The sequence below is a fragment of the Triplophysa rosa genome, linkage group LG25 (genome assembly GCF_024868665.1).
Source record: "Triplophysa rosa linkage group LG25, Trosa_1v2, whole genome shotgun sequence".
Classification (NCBI taxonomy): Eukaryota; Metazoa; Chordata; class Actinopteri; order Cypriniformes; family Nemacheilidae; genus Triplophysa; species Triplophysa rosa.
Window position 1 is genome coordinate 11,326,329 of NC_079914.1, and position 23,292 is coordinate 11,349,620.

A 23,292-nucleotide genomic window follows, 5' to 3' on the forward strand; every position below is an offset into this window, starting at 1 on the left:
ATAACCCTGTTCTTGTTATCTACTTGAAGATTCTAAACCAAAAGTGATAGTTAACTTAACGCCGTTAGCATAGCAATAGCGTGTTAGCTTGCTTTCTGTTTACACTGTGGAATATCATCTTGCCTCTGGTTTGTCTTGTGTGCTAACTGTTTCTCTTTTTAAGCGATTATACTACGATCCATCGAGCAACCTTGGTAAGTTGGAATTGCACTTCAAATCCGGTGAGTTATGGCTTCTATTCCTATTATTGTTACTTGCACCTCATGTCATATGTTTAGCTTAGCCTTCTCTGTCAGCTGCGAGGGCTTTATATGCGATAAATGCAGGGAAATAGTTAGGCTGACAGAGAAGATCTTAGAATTAGAGTCTCGCATCCAATCTTTATCTGAGGATAGTAAGAGTTTAACGACGATAGAAAACACTTTGGATGCGAGCAACATTAGCGCACACAGCTCGGTTCCGGTTGAAAATCCTCCGCAGCTGGGAAACTTCGTGACTGTGAGACGGCGTAGTCGCAGGACAAAACATCACTCGACCGTTCCGATTACAGTCTCGAACAGGTTTGCCCCGCTCAGTGACGCACCGACTGAGAAACCTGCTGAAAGTGCCCTAGTTATCGGTGATTCTATTGTTCGGAACGTTAACATAGAGGCACCAGCCACCATAGTCAATGTTTACCGGGAGCCAGAGCGCCTGACATCAAGTCAAATTTAAATGTGCTGGCTAAGGCTAATCGTAAATTCAGTAAGATTGTCATTCACGTCGGCACAAATGATGTTCGACTCCGTCAATCGGAGATCACAAAAGATAACATTAAAGAGGTGTGTGAGCTCGCAAGCATGATGTCAGACACTGTAATATTCTCTGGCCCCCTCACTGCTTATCGTGGTGATGAGATTTATAGCAGATTATCATCACTAAATGGCTGGTTGTCTGAGTGGTGCCTGTGAGATATCAGGATAAGTTAGCAACGACAATAAAATACACTAATATTAGAACAAAGTGGTAAGCGCACTGATACAAACAAGCCGCCGGCAGCGATGCAGGAAACAGGAAACAGCGCGATCCTTTATTGGGTTCTTTATTGGGTTATGATCCACATCATTTTCAAGGAGCCACCGGAAGGACTTCCCCTTGTATTTTCCAAACTGCAGGATGTACTCTCCAAAAACGTATTTTTGGTCTGATGCATCACCTCTTTGACGGACCACATTCAGAGCATTTGGTCTGACAAGCTCCTCCTTAATTGGTGCCGACTTGTCCTGCAAAGATGGGTTGATTTTTACGGAATATGTGACCTTAACCTTTCCAGGGAAAAAAACAACCTTTTTCTGCATGATGACCTGTGAGACATGAAGGGCAGTTTTTAAAATTTAAAGATTTGGATTCTTAAGTTTAACTGTAAAAGATGACAATCACATGGGTTTTCATATATGCAGTACAAATAGTGTTGTGAACCTTTGTGTTGTAATAAGCATTCCAATATTTTACATTCCAGAAAAAAAACTCATTCATCATTCATTCATTCATTCATTCATTAGTAAACATTAAAACTTACAACCAATGATGTCCCTTATGAAAATTAACCATGATTTCAGTCTTTACCTTCGGCTCTACAGCATTCAATTAGTGTAAACAAGAAGTACAGCCATGTCCATTTTGAAGGTAAACCGATTGAGCGAGTAACAAAAGTAAAGGTTAATGATGTCAGTTATTGTGTTAAAGGTGTGTTATATGTGGGTCACCTGCATGCTGAAAATGTTCCACTGTTTTTTCAGATTAAGTGCATTCTTAACATGGACACCAACTGGTTATTGTGCGGAAAGCTTTTAATTCCTTAATCTTTTTGTCATCATTATTATTCATAATCTGTGAAATATCAGAATGAATGGACTGTCCTCTCACCAGGTGAAGAGGTTGATTACCAGGCACTAGACACCTACAATGTTATGACAAGTTATTTATTAGCACTAGGTATTCATGCTTCACAACAACTGCCATATACTTTAAACCTCAATGTGAAGTACATACTACAGCCTGTAAAAAGTTGAACAATTATTATATTTGTCTAATTTGATTTCTAATGAGTTAAATGGTTCTGTTTTAAAGGACTGCATTATATTTCTGATTATGTGTGTTGAGTAATGTCTGATGAGTTTTTATGTGCAATGAGCACTTGATTGTCTTTTTGACCTATCTGTTGCTGTTATGAGATGTAATAATTTCAAATATAAATCAAATATTTTCTTTGTAAAAGGTTTGTAAATAAAATTGCATATCTTTAAGCCAATTTCTTTATTTTTTGGGGGAGGCTTCATAGCATCAAAACTACCCTGCCTTGAAGAGCCTTTTATACAATAAGGTACAATTTTGTGCTTTCGTTGCAGTATGCACAATTGGTCCCTGGGGTGCAAAATTGTCCCCTAAATGGTACAAAGTTTAATTAAAGGTCTAATTAAAGGTACAAAATAGTACCCTTCAGGGTACCACCCCAGTGACAGCCACTTGTACCCTAAAAGGTACAGTTTTGTACCTTCTTTTCTGACAGTGCAGGAGTAGTGGAAGACGATCACTGGCTGTGTGAATATCATACTTATATACCTGCAAGCAACTGGACTGGGCTATGTGCCCTACTTCAACGACATGGAGGAGCTATCATCATACCACATCCATCATGTGCGCTGCGGAGAAAGCCAAGAAGAGGATTGTTCAACTTTCTACAGGACAGCCCTGTGCTGAAAAATCATCGTGTATATGGACATTGGCTGAAAAGCAGTCAAAAGTATTCAGCCCTGCTCTGGGTGTAGCATCATCAATGCATGAAGTGGAAATCACCAGATATGAAGTGATTTCGTTTATGAATGCCATGAGGATAATGATGGAGAGCATCAAAGGAAAAACGACAAGGATTACATTTAAATGGCTGCAGAACCGTGGACCAGCTAACAGCAGCACAGGGTGAAGTTTGTGCCATAATGGAAGAAACCAGCTGCATGTGCATTCCAGAGAATGACGCGGATGGACATATCATCTACAAAGGATTTAACTGGGACTTTGATAAAAAAAAAAGGGGGTTGAATCAGAGACTTTTAATTGGTACTGGATTAAGAAATCTATTTTTGAAAAAACGAGCAACTTGTTGATGGTAATGTGTGTGCTCTTACGGATTTTTTTACTAATGCGCATTTGGTTGAATATAATGATATTAATTGATATCAGATGGTAATGTACACAGTACCAGATAATAATTACAATGATTATGTTGCCAACGTGGAGTAAAACGGTCTTTGGGCCTGAGAAACATTGAGAGGTGTGAAATCAGACGTTATCCGTGGTACGAGATATCTAATATAAGATGAGAAAGGCTTTTTACTTATCTAGCTTGCTGACAATTAAGTAATATGACAATTTAAAAGTTTTGGGCACCAATGATAAATTGCACACTCTACGTTATTGTAACACGGTTCAATAAAAAGGAAGGAAGGAGGCGGGAACCGGCGAACATTTAGCAACTTTAATAAACAACAAAACGAAAGTAAAAGGCATAAATAAAACACAAAAATAAATAAAACTTAACACAAGTCCGGGCCCGGTCCTCTCTCGTCAGTAGTCCTGTCGCTCGTCCTCTTATGCTCCCGATCTCCTCCGTGAGACATGCGGGACCGGTGTGCGCACAGCTGATTCCCATTATCACTCACGCCACCGGCCCCGCCTTGTTGCCCCACGGTTCTCGCCCCGCCTTCCTCGCTACATACCCCCATCGCCCCTCACAGGCCGGGGGGTACCACGGAGACTCTTACTCGTGCTTACTTTTTTACCTGATTGTTTTTTAGAAAGGACCACCTTTCAGAAGTTTTACTATAACTGTAGACTGAAAACACTTGATTTTTACATGACTTGGAACATCTCGTTTTGTTTGACTCGAGCAAATAAAGTTAAGTCTTTGACACCTGGACCTTCTCTGTCTGAGAGATTTTTTGAGCTGCAAGATCGTTATTTTCACCTCTGACACAGACGTGAGCTTTCTGTTTACGATGCAAGCAACATTACGATGGAAAATTGGTCGTAACGTATGAGGTGGTGCTGTATTCATCCAAAACTACTGAAAACAGAAAAATAACATTCAAAAATGTGTTTGTGACAACGCAGGACAATTTATGACTACAATATATATATATATATATTAGATGTAAATTTTATAACCATCCCTAAAAACGTATGCAAAAAATGTGAGCTGTACTTGTAGACGTGTGAATGTGTATTATGGCAGTTATCCACTGGGGGGCGTCATAGATCTCGGCTGAAGAAAACGTGAAGGCTACAAAACATTAGACATCTGATCTGATCACCCGGGCTTGAAAAGTTTATGGAGTGAATTTCAAGGGAAGACATCTTTAATTCACTTTTTTGTTTGTTGAGTGTATGCTTCTTTTCTGTCCACATCACAGTTTTATCATGCAGACACCGGATTTAGAGGAGACAGACCACAGAGTGGTGCTCCGCAACGAGAAGTTCCTGAATATTCTGGAAGAAGTGATGGAACTCAACTGGCTTCATGGCAAAACCCAGCCGGTATGTGTAGTTGTACAGTAATTGTGAGCTGTGTCAGTTGTGCTTTACATGCACATTTGTTATATACACTATACCAGTGGTTCTCAAACTTTTCAGATCAAGTACCACCTTTAATAAAATGAGTTGTTCCAAGTCCCACCTAATGAGCGCCGTAGAAAAATCACATGAATAAACACTTAAATTAATAGTAGCGCTATGAATCTTTATCTTTACACCTCGTCCTCCAATTCTAATGTATTATTAATAATACAAACACGTTGTTATTTACCAGCTGTTTTCAAAGTTAATCAGCAGTGATAGTGAACACAAAACACGTTTCTGTAGTGCACAGTAAACAGGGCTCTGTAAATGACTTTTATGGGGGATTTATTAACTTTGTGGGGACTTGCAGAAAGACTACAAACATATCAAAGACAGACAATGTGGAAAGAATATTGAACACAGAAGATAAATAAATATATTGTAACACGTCTTTGTGAGAAAAAGGGATAGCTCACCAACTTAAAGTAACTTAGTTGCAAATAACAGGAAAACTCACAAATGTGTCCCTCAAAAACGGATTTATTCTCCCATGCGCATGGAAAAACCTCCGTGGGAAACGTGTTACTTAACAAAACACTTAGATTACGTAAGAAAACACAAACAAAAGGAAATGGAGCATCAGAGTCCCACGGCATGCGGGTGCAGTCGAAGCGCACGTAAATCTGCCGCATGCGCACATCCACAAAAGGTAAAAAGGAAGCGAAGGCAAATTGCTCTTAAAGGGGCCACACCTCACACCACTGGCTACAATACGTATACTTTAACATCAAGAGAGCAGCTGTATATAACAAACAGACATACAGACATACACTTTACTGCAGCAGCTCGTCAATGCGGTGCGTCAAAACTAAATCACAAGGCACGCTTCATTGATTTAACCTCGAGTAGATGCAGACGCGTGTTGAATTAGCGCTTTACAGCAATAACAACAGCTTTAAACAGCGGTTCAAGCTCAGAGATACATAAGAAGCTTAATCTGCACCAGGGGTCTCTTCAAGTACCACTAGTGGTATATGCGTACCACAGTTTGAGAACCACTCCACTGTACAATTAAATGTAAAAAATTTGAAGCAGCTTTACACATTTTAGGTACAGTTTGTGAATACATGTTTGAGAGTTAGATCTGCACTTTGGTCGTCAGTTATTTTTTATTATAACATCTATTTCTCAGGAGAAGAAAGAATTGCTTGTAAAGACCCTTCCCTCGATTGCTTCTGGTGCCGTGGAAAACAACGATTTCATCTCTCTTCAAGTCCTCCTAGAACAAGTAATCTAACTAACTGTTACAATTTTTAATGTAAAAATATGCCGTAACCAACACAGCAAAGTGTGAAATTTATATTTGGACATTTCTTTTTCATTTTTGATAATCATTTGAAGATGGATGTCAATTCTGGAGGCTACGATAAAAAAACCCTTCTCCATACAGCCTGTCAGGTGGGAAATGGGGAAATGGTAATGTTCCTACTGGACAATGGGGCTTCATCTCAGTCCGAGGACAGGACAATGTCAAAGGACAAAGGACCTCAGTCTGGACAATGCCCAATGTACTCGGCCATTAAGAACAGGTAAACCCAAGCCTTTATTTAAACAGGATGTGAACTCAATGAGTTCCAATGATTTGTTTATTTAGCTGAATTGACATTGAACTACTAAAGAGCCATTTATTCATTTATGTTGCCACATCTTACCTGGGAAGCATCCCATAGTTTCAGGCCAAATTCATAGTTCAGTTTCTTTCCAAACAAGCATCAGCCAGTCTAACACCACACCTATTGAAAGTGGGTGTTTCCATCACTTCCATGAACAAAAACTTATCAACTGTTCAGTTGTCAATGTCAAAAACTGTTTTCTAAGGTGGCATATCACAAAACTATAATTGCCCTGTTGAATTAGAGATGCTCAATTGCCCATACATGTAATTGTGATGGGCTGGCAACCGGAATGGGTGCGTGGAAATCAATCGTTAAATTGCTAAAAATATTTATTTTGGTCTGACCTGCTCCCAGATTGATCACGTATAGACTGCTGTGTCTTGTAGGCATTTTACAGTAATCGAGCTCCTGCGGTTGAAAGGATTCACTGTGAACCTACTGCCAGTGAGAATTGCCATGGAAATGATCCAGTAAGCAGTAATTCAGTCAATTCTTTTGTTTTTTTCACTAATACAGTGGTTTTAAAAAGTCTACACGCCCTTGATAAAATTGCAGGTTTTTGTCATGTAAAAAATGAAATCAAGATGAATCATATCGGAACCTGTTCCACCTTAATTGTAAAATTGCAAGCTATATATCACAGTGAATAACAATAACAATCATTTAAAATGTAAAAATGAAAAGCAAAAAATGTACAATAACCAGGTTGCATAAGGGTACACACCCCTAAACTAACACTTAGTTGAAGCACCTCTAAATTTGACCACAGCATGCAGTCTTTGTGGGTAAGAGTCAATCGGTTTTGCACATCTTGACTTGCGATGCCGTTCTTCCTTGCAAATGCATTTTAACTAATTGGTTTGAGCGTCACCTGTGCATAGCCCTCTTCAGGCCACAGATTTTCAATGGGATTTAGATCTGAACTCTGGCTGGGCCATTCAAAAACCTTGATCTTGTTTGGGTAAAGCCATTCCTTTCTTGATTTGGAGGTCAGGTCATTGTCATGCTGAAAGCTGAAATTCTTCTTAAGTGTTTTAACAGAAGCCTTAAGCTTTGGGCCAAAATTGACTGGTATTTGGAGCTATTCCACCCTGATTAAAGCCTCGGTTCCAGCTGAAGAAAATGAGCCCCAAAGCATGATGCTGCCACCTCCATGCTTTGCTGAGGGTATGGTGTCATTTTGGTGATGTGCTGTGTGTATTTTGCACCAAACACATATTTTGGTGTAATGGCCAAAAGGTTTGATTTCGCATCATAACATTATTCCACATTGTGAGGTTTTGGGAGATTTCATGTATTTCTTGCTCATTTTAGCCAGGCTTGATGTTTGTTTTGGCTATGAAAGGTTGCCATCCCTCATAGCCCAGACATATGAAGAATTGGGAAGGTGGTTGTCCCATGTAAGGAGCAACCGGTACTTGCCAGAAATTGTAGCCATTTTGCTGCAGGCCTCTTGGCAGTCGCCCTTACCAGTTTTAGTGGGATGTCCTGGTCATACTAATGTCACTGTTGTGGCTTATATTGCTCACTTTGTTGATTACTCTCTTTACATTGTTCCATGGTATATTCAATGTCCTGGAATTTGTTCGTAACCCTCTCCCGATTTATATTTTTCAACAATAAGGTCCTGAATTGGCTGCTGTAAGCTCTCAGCGTGGGACGTTACCAAATTGATGCCAGAAAAAATCCTTTGGGAACAGTCGTACGTTTTTAAGGGTTAATCGGTGGCTTGAATCGATGGCGGGTGTATACAAATTCATATTTAACTTAAGTCTGAATACGATTGGTTGATTTTGAACACTGCCACAATCCCCGTTATAAAATGGTGTGCACACTCACGCAACCTGGTTATTGCACATTTTTAACTTTTCATTTAAATGATTCTTATTGTTATTCACTTAAATATATGGGTTGCAATTTTACATTTATTCATCTATATTTCATTTTTACGTGACAACCTGCAATTTTACCAAGGGTGCGTAGACCTTTTAGATCCACTGTGTATGTATATAAGAAACGATAAGCATTTTTTCTTAGATATATTATTGTACATATCTACGAGCCACAAATGGTTTTGTTTCAACTGTCACTCTACAGAGCAGTACAGAAGAGAGATTATGCACTACTGCATGCCTGGTTTCTGTCAGGGGTGGACATGGACACCACTGACTACAGTAAGCGGACAGCAATGCAGGAGGCTGATCGCTTAGGTGATAACACCATGATCTCCAAGCTATTGGAGTATGGAGCCAAGCCACTGGTAAGAATAACTTTCTTATTGAACAATATTAGACGCGGACATTTAAAATGATCTTCATGCTATTTCTATAGTACAAATAAAAAAGCTGTTAAATCTTTTTTCTCTAATAATTAATGTGTATTTTCATAAGAAAATAAATGTATTTTCTTATGTGATTATTAATGCAGACCCTTGGCAGTATGTTATGTATATGTTACTTTGAGCAAAAAAAATATATATATATATATATAAAAAAGGGCATCTAGTTATACATCTACATAAAAAACGTTGAGCCCAAACACTGCCGATTTACAATATGTATAAAACAAAGTTCTCACATCAGGTCACTAAGGTCACAAAACACCAACATGACCTTTGAGCAAATGTCAGAAATGACAAGGCGGCAGCTTCCCGCAATAGAAATTCAATGGAGCGGGTTGGATTGTTTTCCCCCCGGTGTCTGCGTGGCATAAATGCTCGTTGTCGCTACACTAAATCATGCATCGACAAACAACAGCACGAAATGGGATAGCAACCACCCCGCCGACATGTGAGCAAAGATCACCACTGCGGGCGTTTCACACTGACGTACCTCCTCAGTTTCGAGCCTGATGGAAAGAGATATGGAAGGCTTAAACATCGCTGGTAGTCAGTGAGAGATTTTAGAACACGACAGCATTAGTAAAGATAAAGATAGCCTGGATCATTCCCAATTGGCTAACACAACTGTCAGTCAACCTCGAGTCAAATCAAGTATTTTAAATGCATTTTATTTATTTATTTTTATCATTGTGGGCAGAGCTACGTCCGGCAAGGATCGTCCATTGGCTACACCGCTGAATGACAGCAACAAGAGCTTGTAGACAGATTTACATAAAATTACATCAACTAGACTGTTTGCTATTATCCAAAAAAAAATCCTGGTTGCTGAGCATTCCAAAAGTTTTGAAGTATTTCCCAGAGTCTTTGGTTTTAGTTCCTAATTGTTTAGTCTGAGCACTGTACTGAACTGCTGGTGTTTAAATAAGATAAAGCATAAAAGCAGAAGCGCAAAGCACGGAGCGCTAGTAAATGCGTCCGTACAATAGCAAAGCCGGAAACATAAGCAGAACCAGGGGTGTGGCCAGACAAGATGTCATGATTCAAGATTTTATGTCACATACACTTTGTAACATAGAAAATATGTAGAAAATATTTACAAAAGAAATTAACAATAACAATGTATTTACATACATTACAATTAAAATGCATTTACCTTATTTGTTTAGTAAACATTTAAATGAACATTTAAGTTTGAAAGCATAATAAGGTAAATGAATAAATATATTTTGAAGTAAAAATGAAACTCAACAGTAAATAAATGAATGTATTTACATGGGCTACTACTAATGCAAGTAACTGCTGCATAATATAAGAACATTAAACCGCTTATAATCCTTTTGCTCAGAAGTTTATTTATTGTTGAGTTTTATATTTTACATTTAAAATACATTTACCTTATTATTTGTTTATTAAACTTTTAAATGAACATTTAAGTTTAGCGCCACCACTGTTACAAATATAAATATTGTTATTTTTGTTTTTCTCCTTTTCAGTTGGCCAATTCTTGTTCATTTTAATTTTAAAGACACAAGCAAACTGGTAAGCGTGACACCCATTAACCATCATCTGCAATCTGAATTTGTTAATGAATGACTGAGTATGCAAATCGCTCATTTTCACATTGTAGATTACGCTATGCAAATCCCTGCACGATCTGATGATGAGTCATAATGAGCCATGTTGTCCTGCCACACATCACTGGGGGCTGTGTGAAAAAGAGGATCATAAATACAGCCAAATCCCAGCTCCCACACACTATTGCAGAGATGGCTGAGAAGCGTACACCTCACGTCTGGGTTCTGGGCAGCTCTTACATCCGTAAACTGCAATCTCACCTCCGTGATTATCATCTGGAAAGGAACCTGGGTCTTCGCTGCCGCATCACCTGGGATGGCAGAGAGGATGATCTTCTCCCAGCACTGCGCTCCCTGAGGGCCAGGTATCCTGATCCAGACATCCTGGTGATTCACCTTGGTGGGAACAGCTTGTGCCAGGGGGGCAGCAACCGCAACCATTTCTTGGTGGAAATGAAAGCTGATCTGGCGGAGGTGTTCAGGATGTTGCCCAGAAGGAGATTCCTGTTTTCTGACATTCTGCCCAGACAGAACTGGAGGTGTCAGATTGGCACTAAAGCCTACCCCATCGAAAGATGCCGGCGGTGGTGGCTTAACGGGGCGATGTCTGGGTTCTTGTCGGACAGGGGCATGAGCTGCATTCACCACCAAAACATTGATCGATCCCATCTCATCAGAGACGGGGTTCACCTCAGCCCGGAGGGAAACGAGAAGGACGAGAAATGTTTTCTTCTCGTCAGAGCCCAGCCGGAAACAGTCTGGCAACATCACGGCCGTTCGGACATGGAAGTCCACCGCTGCGACGGGCGAGCCGATCTGGGGAAAGCGTACCTTTTTCGGATCGAAAATCCAACATTCACCGGTCCGTATCTCCGCGACGGAAGGTCGTAGCGGGATGAGCCTCGGCTCGTCGGAAAGGGCCGGACGAGACCTTTCCAACAAGCCCATGCGGGGGCTAGAGCTAGAGCTCCCGGTAGCCGGGACGTTTGAAAAATCGCAACTCCGGAACCCGATGACCCAGCGGCTCAAGACACGGCTTGTTCGAAAGGCCAGGCCGAGACCTTTCCAACGAGCCCGGGCTCGTGGCGCTGCGACCCCGCAGAGTTGACTTCCGCATTCCTCATCTCCGGCTCCAGGGGTCGCAGCGGCTCGAGACATGGCTCGTTCGAAAGGCCCGGCCGAGACCTTTCCAACGAGCCCGGGCTCGTATCCATGAGCCAGGAGTACTCTCACGGGCTGAGAGCGATCTTTGCCAGGCCAAAAAAAGCAGCGGTCTTGTGGTGCTTGACCGAAATCACCCGGAATCCGTCCGGCGAGGTGCCTGCTCTGCTTACCTCATCTGCTTTCATGTTGATTAAGACACAACGGCGGTGCCCTGACATTACAGACATGTAGCCCGACAGCATGCCTTGCAAAAGCAACAAGATTCCGAAAGTCTGTTCTCGGGCAAAGAGCTCGATCAGTCGGGGGATTTTCCCATGAGAAGATCTCAAAAACTTGCACAGGGACTCGCGTGAGATGATCACTGCCAATTTCTCAGCCCTGGTGTCGGTGCGAAGTGCTTGTACTTCTCCTCTGATCTGCTTCATCTGGTACAGGCAGGCTCGTTTCAGGTGACGGAGTTTGGCTTCGTTCACCGAGGCATGTTTCTCCGAGCTGTCGACTGCGTATGAGCAGAAGATCCGTATGTAGATCAGGTAATGTCTCACGGTGGTCACCTTCAAGTTTCTGCTGTATAGTTCCGTGAGAAAGAGGATCAACACGTCGGCAGGTGACATGGTGTCGAAGAAATGCGGCCCATACCTATGTTGGCAGAATTCGAAGAACTCCTCGGTCCGTTTAGCGCGTTGTCTGGCATTGTCACAGTGCTTTGCAGAAGGCAGAGGCCCACGGCTCTCCCACCTCGAAAGTGCGCACCATGCGGGTAACGTTTTGCAGGTAGGACGCCGCGTCCCTACTGGGGATGGAAGCATGGACGCCGCGTCCCTACTGGGGATGGAAGCATGGACGCCGGCACATTTGTGATGTCGACGCGGGAGGCCAAGAGCAGGCTAAAGCAAACTTCCATGTGTTAAACGGTGTGGGCAATGGTGGCGCAGTGGACAAGACTGTTAGTCCCCAACAGTACAACCCGTGTTCGTGCCTGTGGTAAGCCCACCCAATGGTCACTGTTGTTTGGAAGAACTAAGTATTTTTGTCCGACCACAGTGCACCCAAGTTAGAAACCTCCTTAAAACGGCACACTGTCACTTTGCAGACACGATAGAGGAGAATTGTGTCGGCTAAGGCTAGTGATTAATTTTTCTTTTATTGTAGTACTTATATAATTGTTTGTGTGTGTCATAAATGCATATTTTTATACTGAGCAGTCGAAGTGAACAAAACACAGTAGTAAGCGACCTACAGATGAGGGAAACAATGGAAGCAATTGGAACAACATAAGGACAACAAAAAGCATAAGTGCAATAAAAAAAGGTCTCATAGCTGTGTATACTGTGGTAGGCTAAGTTTATTTTATTTTTTTACCTTTAATACAGTACATTAAAAAAAGACAGATTTTTTTACTTTTAAAATTAAAACTACTTAATTAAAATTAGACAGTGAAAAATCTTTATTAGATTAATAAAAAATAACAATCGTTCGAATAGCCGACTAATCGAAAAAAGAATCGTTAGATTAGTCGACAATAAAAATAATCGTTAGTTGCAGCCCTACATAAAACACTCAATAAGTACATAGTTTTAAAGTACATTAATTAGTTCCTAAATAAATAGTGGAATTTCAAAATGTATTTGAAAATGTGATTTAAAAAAAGGAATAAATAATTGGATTTACAAATTAAACTACTTTAATCAGTCATTTAAAAAGGCGATTTTTTTACCATTTGCATTTCCACACTGCCTTTCCTTTTCCGATTTGCTATTCGATTAGCTTAGTCATTTAGCTTTTCCTTTTAGCCTCTCCATTTAGCATTTCCCTGACACTTTGGGTCCTTGCATTGGTCAAACGAGGTTAACAATGCAAATTAGCTTTGGCGAGAGAGATGTAAAAAGCTCTCTGATTGGCTTGTTCCTTGTACGTCATGTTCAGAGGTATGTTAGATGAGCAATGGACAAGAGGATAGACCTGTTGTTCTCTGCACGTGTAACCAGCGCATTATCAGTGCCTGCTTTTTCTCGAACAGAAATCATAGACAAGGAAACGTATTGTTAGAACTGGATAGAACATTCACACTGCACCTGGAAGCAGCAGATGCTACTGTGTACTGTCTATGAGGGCAGGACTAAAAAGTGACCCTGGACATTTTCTCCAAGAGCAGCGCACCACACACCCCCTCGCGTTCCGGTTCCCCCGGTCTGCTCATGCAGTGCAGTGGCCCACCGGTGCCGAGGGAAACAACTGCATCATGCTGTCAATCGAAACTAAGCAAAGCCTTGTCTTTTCCATCAGTTGCTCGCACTCGCTGTGAACACAAGTTTTCTTTTCTTCAGGCGCTTCTATATACTACTCGATCTTCAATGCCCTGGTTAAAAAAAAATGAGTGCGAAATGATGCGAGTACAAGTAGACCGGTTTGTTGTTTACTGCTTGTACCACTAGAACAGTGTGCTCGGATGTTTAAAACGCATGAATTAAAGCTTTTCCGGATTATATAGATAATACAACTGATTTTAACCGGGTACTGTGAATTATAGTCATCATGACATTTTATCTGTTGTAATGAAAGACAAGGCTTTGCTTAGTTTCGAATGACCGCATGATGCAGTTGTTTCCCTCAGCACCGGTGGGCCACTGTACGGCATGAGCAGACCTGGGGAACCTGGTCCAGGGTCACTTTTTAGTCCTGCCCTAGACAGTAGACAGTAGACAGTAGCATCTGCTGCTTCCACGTGCAGTGTGAATGTTCTAACCTGTTCTAACAATACGTTTCCTTTTCTATGATATCTGTTCGAGAAAAAGCAGGCGCTGATAACGCGCTGGTTACACATGCAGTGAACAACAGGTCTATCCTCTTCTCCATTGCTCATCTAACATACCTCTGAACATGACGTACAAGGAACTAGCCAATCAGAGAGCATGTTACATCTCTCTCGCCATAGCTAATTTGCATCGTTTAACCTCGTTTTACCAATGCAAGGACCCAAAGTGTCAGGGAAATGCTAAATGGAGAGGCTAAAAGGAAAAGCTAAATGACTAAGCTAATCGAATAGCAAACCGAAAAAGGAAAGGCAGTGTGGAAATGGAAATGCAAATGGTAAAAGAAAATTGACTTTTAAATGACTGATTCAAGTAGTAAAATTTTTAAATCCAATTATTTATTACTCTTTTAAAATCGCATATTCAAATACATTTTGAAATTCCACTATTTATTTAGGAATTAATGAATGCACTTTAAAAAGATGTACTTATTGAGTGTTTCATGTTGGTTTTTTAATTTGAAGTATTTAATGATGGATAATATTTCATTTATTAATTATTTTTATAAAATGTTAAATAATGAATGACTTTATCAATTCGCCTATTTATATTTGGATAAATAAATTAAGTTGTAAACAAATGTATTAATGCCTATTTTTTATTGTAGAATTACTTATTAAACTATGAAATGCTTTATTACTTTACACATGACTCTTCCGGTCCTACATAGTCTGTTCCATATTTAGAATTCAGATGCAAAACCCTTTAAGTCCATCAGATGACTATCGTTTAAACAAGCATTTTTATCAGGCTCCTTCATTTAACTTTACTTCCAGCAAATATGAGTGTGGTATTTAGTGGGTTTTGAAGCAAAATTATTTGAGTAGCGTATAGACCTACTATGTGTGGAGAGCATTCACTTAACATCATAATCTCTTTTTGACGGAGGTTATTCTTAGAGGGTTTTGCATCTGAATTCTTCATATGTTGCCGCCCGCCATGTGCGCAGAATCACAGCGACAAGTGAAGCTCGAGTAGAATGTTTTTAATGCTAACTGCAAACGCAATAAGAACTTTTCAGTTATTTTATCTAAAAAGTGATCTGCACATACAGATTTGATATGAAATTAAACAATTAAAATGTCAAGCAGTTTCAAGACCTTTATCCCGAATCCAAGCATTTTCTAAACCTTGAAAACACCACATTAAAAATCAATCATTTAAAAACATAAAACACTAAAAAGCGACAACAAACGCCGAGCGGCGGCGACAACAAGCGGCGGTGGTGGCGACACTAAAAAGCGACAACAAACGGCGAGCGGTGGCGACACTAAAAAGCGACAACAAACGGCGAGCGGCGGCGGCGACACTAAAAAGCGACACCACTAAACACCACAAAGCGACAAACCACAAAGCGACAACACTAAAAACCACAAAGCGACAACACTAAAAACCACAAACCGACAACACTAAAAACCAACAACACTAAAAACCAACAACACTAAAAACCAACAACACTAAAAACCAACAACACTAAAAACCAACAACACTAAAAACCAACAACACTAAAAACCAACAACACTAAAAACCAACAACACTAAAAACCAACAACACTAAAAACCAACAACACTAAAAACCAACAACACTAAAAACCAACAACACTAAAAACCAACAACACTAAAAACCAACAACACTAAAAACCAACAACACTAAAAACCAACAACACTAAAAACCAACAACACTAAAAACCAACAACACTAAAAACCAACAACACTAAAAACCAACAACACTAAAAACCAACAACACTAAAAACCAACAACACTAAAAACCAACAACACTAAAAACCAACAACACTAAAAACCAACAACACTAAAAACCAACAACACTAAACACCAACAACACTAAAAACCAACAACACTAAAAACCAACAACACTAAAAACCAACAACACTAAAAACCAACAACACTAAAAACCAACAACACTAAAAACCAACAACACTAAAAACCAACAACACTAAAAACCAACAACACTAAAAACCAACAACACTAAAAACCAACAACACTAAAAACCAACAACACTAAACAACCAACAACACTAAAAACCAACAACACTAAACAACCAACAACACTAAACAACCAACAACACTAAACAAACAAGAACATTCTAAAAGCTAATTTACAGTCATCTAACAAAAGAAAAATAAACTGTAAGATGAAAAGTGAAGTGAAAAAAATGAAAGGTGACGGAGTGAGTGAGTTAGGATGTGTGAGTGTGCACTAGTCAGTTTCTGCGTTGTTTTTCTTTTCGGTGTTTTACTAGCCAATTCAATAAAGCTCATTTCCATCTATGAATCGGAGTCCCCTGTGCACTGTGTGAAGGTGCGTTTTACCGCCTTCCACTTTTTGTTGAAGTAGGCCTTGATGGCCTTTGCTCTCCTTTTCATTGTGCTGGGAGGATTTTTTGGCTCTTCAATCTGGCAATCGCTTGTTTGGGCACTCCGAGAGACCTTCTAAAACAAGAATACAAGAGAATATTGAATATGAGAATATTGCAGAAAGACAAAGAAAATACTCTTGTACAGCTGCAGTGATTCATAAAAAGTGTTACAGTTACTAAGCGTCTCAGATCAGGCATACAATACAATACAAACTATGATGTATACAGTGGGTGCCAGAGCACGTTTCCAAAGTCAATAAATGTAAATTAAAATGCTTTTTTTCAGATGCAAGCTTTACATTTGAAGTTCCATATTTAAAATGAATTACAAAACAAACATGTCTTTACTTGGGAGGTTCCAAATAAATGACTATTGGATATTTTCGGGTGTAATATTCTGGTCCCTAATCCATAAAGAACAAATTATTAATACAATGATACAATGACATTTTAAAATTATTCACAGCTAACATTACTGATGTTATTCGTTTTTGCAATATACAATACATCTGACTTTGGTGGGTTAGATTGTTGTGACTAGTAAAATGATTTGAAAATCAAACAAAGTCTTTATGTATAGTGATAAAACTGAGAATCATCTTAAATGTTGGAGGAGTAAAAATACAATAACATTTAGCCTTTATTTAATTTTCAAATTAAGGAAATTAAATCAAGACATACCTCCAGTTACTTGTCTGTTCAGTTCTGCTGTTTTGCTATAAATGAATAATAAAATCAAAGATGATTAAGGGACAAAGTTCTTACTGTTCTTATATATACCATCGCTATGCAGAATTGACATTAGCCGCATGTAAAGAAGATGGCCTCACTCGTTACAAAGCACTCTCGTCTGTAGACGCCTCCTTGTACAGGCTTTCAAGGCTTTGGTGTGCTATAGATATGAAAAATCTCCTTATCATTGCTGTGTATTAACATACATTAGCACATATAGAAAACGTAACTGTTAAAATATATTATAATTTTTGTGCGGAATTACATTAGCCACATTAAGAGAGAAGCCTCACCTGTTACAAACACCTCATCTGTAGACAGCTCCTCCTTGTACAGGCTTTCAAGGCTTTGGTGTGCTACAGATATGAAAAAATCTTTCCTTATACATTACTGTATATAACATACATTAGCTACATATAGAAAGACGTAACTGTTTAAATATATTATACATGTTTGTGCAAAATTGACATTAGCCACATGTAAAGAAGATGAGCCTCACCTGTTACAAACACATCTGTTGAAATCGCCTTGTTGTACAGGCTTTCCATGCTTGGGTGTGCTATAGATATGAAAAAACCTTCCTTATACATTGCTGTGTATGACTGACATCAGCCACATATAAAAGTGTTTTACTCTCTGAAGACATCTCCTGAACATAACGTTACTCTAGTCTAGTGATTCCTTAGCTATATTCATAGATGAAAATAAATATTAACTAAAAAAACTTGGTAAACACACATCGTTGTTTATATACATTATGCATTGCTGTGCAGAGCTGACATTTGCCACATAAAACGTATCAAATTTGTTTATTTACCTTGGAGGAACCAGTCATCTTCGGAGGATTCCCAAGCTACCTCTATACAAATATGAAGAGAAGTAGAAAACATTATAAAGGAACACCGTTGTTTATATTTATTATACGTTACATTGCTGTGCAGAACTGAAATTAGCCACCAACAAAACTTCACCGCAAAAACGTAATTTTACGAGGTGGCTAATTTTGCCTAAAGTTATTCCTATATGAAGTAACGTTAAATATGTTTTACCTGGGTTTTGCAGGGGCCCAATGAAGTAGATATTTTCACCTACACCCTGATGAGAATGGTGTTCCCACACTACATTTTCGCTATAATCTTCATCACAGGCAGAGACCTTGCGTTTCCACTTTCTTTCGCCGAAGACACGCCGCCACGCTTTTCTAACGGGATGTCTACTTCTCCTTTCCTTCTTAATAAGCCTTAAAGTTTCTTCAAGATCGGGTACAAGAAATTTGCCACTATACATTGCGAAGACTTCAGTCAGCGAGCGAAGCAAACTGCAAATGAAACTTCTGCAAACGAGCGCGAGTTATGAAGCTTTCAGCGTCTTACGTCACAATCGCAGCTGATGAAAAAACACAGATAACCGTCAAGCTATATTTAAAGGGACAGTTCCCTCAAAAATAAAAATACTGTCATGTGACCCCATCAGATCGCTTAACTAATAGTTTATGTCTGTAATTTGTTCATTTAAACTATTTCCTTTATAAAAAAAACAAACACGACTGCTGTAGTTAATGGTAACCATGATAACCACAAATCAAGCAGGGGTTAGGCTACAGCTAATAACGTTACTTACATCTGAAAAATGTAAAGGTTTGTTTTATTGTTATGCAATAACAGTTTTAAACAATCAAGTTGAACATTTTTAGTTCTTGGTACAATTTTTTTTAAGACAACAGACAAGCATTATTAAAACGTCTACGAAAACATCACTAAAACACTATAATCTAAATGAATAAAATACATGAATAAAAATAGATGAATACTGCAACTTTGACATCATCTACATTTTATTTTCATTTATCTCAACAATCAAAGTATTGACTTGTCAAATATGTAAATATTTAAAAGTGTTCTCCCAAAATTATTCTTATACAAAAAACAATATAGACAGCAGACCATTATTTAAAGAGTTGCAAACTCCACAAAGGTTTGTTTCAAATTTGTGTTATAATAAAATAACACTGTTGCATTCAGCATCCCTCACAAAACATGTGTGGGTGGGATGTTAGCCCCTGTAATGCCTTACACGCAGACTCCTCCATCTTCAAATGAACCTTCACAGAGATAGGCTACTCCCCCTTCTAAAGATCCAGGTCAAAGGCCAAATGTTGAGTTCAAACCTTCAACCTATTAGTTAAAAGCCCTGCTCTTCAACCACTTTGTCACATTGTGTTGCAGGACGGCTTGTGATGCACTGAAGTCTTGCGTCGAGTCTCTTTCCAGGTCTCCGCTGGTCGTGCATCTTCGAATTCTGCAGCATCTTCACAGTCTTCTGAGCAGCTGGCTGTGGTCCTCAACATACCTCCTGATATCCTGAGCCAATCTATAGACATCACCAGTTTAACCAGAACGGCCAGTCAAAGCCTGACCACGGCGGACGACTCGGAAGAGAGCGCTAAAGACTCGATCATGATGTAGATACAACATGAATGTCAAGATACTGTATGTCAAGACAACAACTCTGATGATGACCAAAAAGATTCTGCTTTGATGTGCTTATAAACAGCTAAATCAATGAATTTAGAAACGATGACAACCCTCTTAAAACCAAACAGTCCATGTATGTTTATTTCTTGTTTGTTTAATGATATATGGAATGTAAATAATATATCTGTTTTGTTCTCACCTCTTGTAAAAACGCAATAAAAGAACAAAATGTGCGCTACATTTGAATACAGGTCAAATACTTTATTTTACACCCATTCAGGTCTGGTATTAAGATTAGTGTCTTTTAGTGCCTTTGGCATGTTCGGGGCTAGATTCGCCTTTCTGACTTTCGGGTTCGGATGACACAGCCGGGGTGCTGGGGATCATTTATTTTAGTCGGTGTTTCACACCTACACTTGTTCTCCACGTTGGGCCGAGCCTGTAATTGTTTCTCCGGATCTTGGATCTAGTCGAGAGCCACCTGGAGGTCAGTGACAGCACGAACTTCCACCTCTCTATAAAATACAGCTTATATAGCCTAAAGAAAATCTACAGATGTTATTACAGTCAAAATGTGCTGTGTGCTGGACTTACACATTTTTCTGCTGAAGAGATCGCACTGTTTCTAAAGCTGTGAAGGCTTCCTGGGCATTCTCAGTCTGAGGAGACACAACAAAGTCATCTGTCTGGAAAAATGATCGTAATCAATCTTATTACCTGAGAACAGACTTGTGGTTTGATCTTTGTCGGCACTGAACTAACAGATTTCTCAAGCTACCGAGAGCTTCCTCCATCTTCACCCAATCTCCTGAAGGATGCAGTTCAGGTCCACTCCGTGATTTTAGACTTCTGGACCAGAACTCCATATTATCACTAAGTGACATTAGTGTTGCATGGATCCCTGCATGAAGAACCAAAACACAGTCATCTATTTGAGAATCAACACATGACTACTATATGTGGAAAGTCCTGCATATTACCACTTCCTCCGTTGATGCGGATTCCCAGCTGCTTGTGAAGCTCAGTGATGGTTTTAGACAGCTCGCCCATGGCCTCTTGACCTTTAGGTGGCCCTCCATCTGAAGCCGGGTGTCTCCTAAAGAGACGAAGACAAACCTCAATCCAGGACTCTTGTAGGTTTGTTAGCATTCGAGTGTTTCCTGACCGGACACTAGCTCCTCCCCTCCATAACGCTCACATTGTTGTGTTAAAGCCACAATATGGAAGAATTTTGTTATGAAATATCCAAAAATCACTTGCACAGTGTGATATATTTCATGCAGTCGTGTACTTACACAATCCCAAATGTTCCCAAGAATGTGCAAATCCAGAGAAATTCCCATTTAAAATAATGGCCCGTCCCTTGTCTCCCTTGTAGTTGTTGCATATCAGTGACTTAATATCCGGCGCTCCGCACAACCCTCAGTTTCCAGTTGTAGAAACTACGGCAACACGCAAATGCGGAAGTGGTTATACAGCATCTGGGACGCAGCATCTGTTGTTCAGTTATTATGGATCACGATTACTCTTTGGCGAGTAAAGAAAGCGTAAACGTAGGCCAAATGAGGCAGGCTGCGACCAACTTGGACTCGACAGAGGCTCGCATGTGTTTTAATAGACAGATAAGCAATTTTTTTATTATACACGAAATACTCATGCACAGATTATTTGAATAGTTATGAATGCAGTTACCCTATGAAATACAGTATAAGTCGCACAAAAATATGTAGCCAATAACTTTACTTGTACATGCTGTGGGTTCGTTCCAATTTACTTTTTAAACGACGACTGTATGACTGTTTTAAACAGGTAAAACTGTGTAGCATTATGCTACCAAATCAATTGACAAAGTCCAATATCAGTCGCGCGCTAACGTAGCATTACATTCCACGTTCCTTGCAAGCTAATTCATTACGATGACAAAGTAAAATTAATTCATTACCTTGTCCGTGAACATGATGGGTGATCTTCATACGCCTCTGGATGGTGAAAACGACATGTCCCATAATTCCACTCTCCTACATAACGTAATTTAGCTTCGCCTTTTGTTGTTGTTTTGAAAGTGCGCCATCTAGCGGTCCAAATATTCCATATTGTGGCTTTAACACCTAGGGTTGAACAGAGATGGGGTTTAACTTTTTTTTGACTTACTTAAAGTGGAAAGTAATAGAATTAATAGAAACCAAGAAAATAAGACAATTAGCATTGCTAACCGTTGACCATTGTTTCAGGTCATAAGACAGTTCCTCCTCTGAAGATCTATCGGTTTTCATATCAGGGCTCCTTTTGTATAACAAAAAACTGAGTAAATAAAACATTGAAGAATGTGAAGAAATAAAACAGGAATTCCTTCACTGACCTGATCTGGTCTTCACAGAACTTCTGCCACTTGACAACATGAGCTCGGACAGATTGGATGGTCTCGCGTTGACTGCTTTCAGTCTTTCTGAGGTTCTCCATGAAGGTGGTTAGGTTCTCTTTCCATTGGTCGGTCAACTCGATGATGTGCGATAAATCCTCTGAATCCTGTGAGTGATTATGGGTATAATCGCATACACGGTCAAGTCCTGACAGATCTATTTAGATGTGAGAGAGTTGTGCTTATACCTTTGTTGTAAGGACGAGAGTGAAGTGCTCGGCAGTCTTGGCCCAGGTTTGCTCGATAACATTTAGCCGTTTGACAAGCTGGAGTTTATTTATCTTTAATATCTGAAGAAAATATGAAAGACAGTTAGTTTCTTTCATTATTTATTTACCTTCAGGTCATTCCAAACCTGTATGACTTTCTTTCTACTGCATAACACAAAAGAAGATCCCTGAAGAACGCTGATAACCAAACAACATTGACCCGCATCGTGTGGAAGCAAAACCATTTCTCAAAATATCTTATTTTGTGTTCCACAAAAGAAAGAGTCAAATACAGATTTTGAACAACAAGAGAGTGAATAAATGATGACAGAATCTTTATTTTTGGGTGAACTATATATTTACTATATATTTTTTTGTTTGACTACAGCAAGAGTTGTGACTTGTGAAACAACTAACGACAGACTTACCAGATTTCGGGAAGGTAATGAGAAAGACGTCAGCATCCCTTATTTCAAATATTTCATATATTCTGCAGAAATGATATGAATGCCTTTCAAAGGTAAGACCATTCGTTATAGGTGAAGAGTTTATCACCGAGAACCTTGTATTCTTCTTGAGCCATTTCTGAGTTCTGACTGAACCAGATCAATGCTGAATCATGGAGGAAAATCAATGTCTATTATGTAACGGCTAAACTTTAGACTTTAAAACGATGGGCTTAAATGTTTGTCCTGTACTACTAGGGATGTAGGTTAAACGCAGCTTTCTGATTGGTCAACTTGATTGTCTCTGCTTCAGTTCTTCCTTCTACACTTTCCTTATATTCTTTACCTGTCATAAGCACTGGCTCCATTTAATTGCTATGTATTTTTTACGATTTCATACATTTACACTGTAACCTGTCATGATCCCGGTCATGTCGGGGCTTTGTCTGGCGCGTGCGTTTGTTTTAGTGGAGCA

At 39.5% G+C, this 23,292-nt stretch overlaps 2 protein-coding genes across 18 annotated transcripts in view; one reads left to right on the forward strand and one right to left on the reverse strand.

Moving 5' to 3' along the window:
- The window catches only part of LOC130548621 (amine sulfotransferase-like), an 85,530-nt gene that overhangs the window by 61,584 nt on the left and 654 nt on the right, over window positions 1-23,292 (reverse strand). For 2 of the 17 annotated variants that reach the window (XM_057325507.1, XM_057325506.1), the window contains exons 2-8: window positions 22,351-22,452; window positions 22,103-22,269; window positions 21,957-22,026; window positions 21,686-21,851; window positions 20,724-20,839; window positions 20,506-20,644; window positions 20,338-20,429 (exon numbers count right to left, since the gene is read on the reverse strand). In XM_057325507.1, the coding sequence (XP_057181490.1) occupies window positions 20,369-20,429; window positions 20,506-20,644; window positions 20,724-20,839; window positions 21,686-21,851; window positions 21,957-21,966 (492 nt within the window). In that variant the 5' untranslated portion in view covers window positions 21,967-22,026; window positions 22,103-22,269; window positions 22,351-22,452 and the 3' untranslated portion in view covers window positions 20,338-20,368. Of the gene's footprint in view, window positions 1-17,396; window positions 17,430-17,562; window positions 17,626-17,768; window positions 17,829-18,086; window positions 18,129-18,318; window positions 20,645-20,723; window positions 21,186-21,685; window positions 21,852-21,956; window positions 22,027-22,102; window positions 22,270-22,350; window positions 22,453-23,292 lie in introns of those variants that run through there. The other 15 variants (XM_057325511.1, XM_057325510.1, XR_008962060.1 and 12 more) reach the window with 14 other exon arrangements.
- LOC130549204 (60 kDa lysophospholipase-like) lies at window positions 4,216-9,352 on the forward strand. Its single transcript, XM_057326423.1, has 6 exons — window positions 4,216-4,572; window positions 5,786-5,881; window positions 5,995-6,182; window positions 6,656-6,739; window positions 8,367-8,529; window positions 9,308-9,352. The coding sequence occupies exons 1-6, from the start codon at window positions 4,423-4,425 to the stop codon at window positions 9,350-9,352; spliced, it is 726 nt and encodes a 241-aa protein (XP_057182406.1). The 5' UTR covers window positions 4,216-4,422.

Bases quoted from the DNA above. Each gene is read 5' to 3' on its own strand.
- LOC130549204 (XM_057326423.1), top strand. From the start codon at position 4,423: ATGCTTCTTTTCTGTCCACATCACAGTTTTATCATGCAGACACCGGAT. The intron at 5,882-5,994 runs GTAATCTAACTA...AATCATTTGAAG, and splicing joins TTCAAGTCCTCCTAGAACAA to ATGGATGTCAATTCTGGAGG. The intron at 6,740-8,366 runs GTAAGCAGTAAT...GTCACTCTACAG, and splicing joins ATTGCCATGGAAATGATCCA to AGCAGTACAGAAGAGAGATT.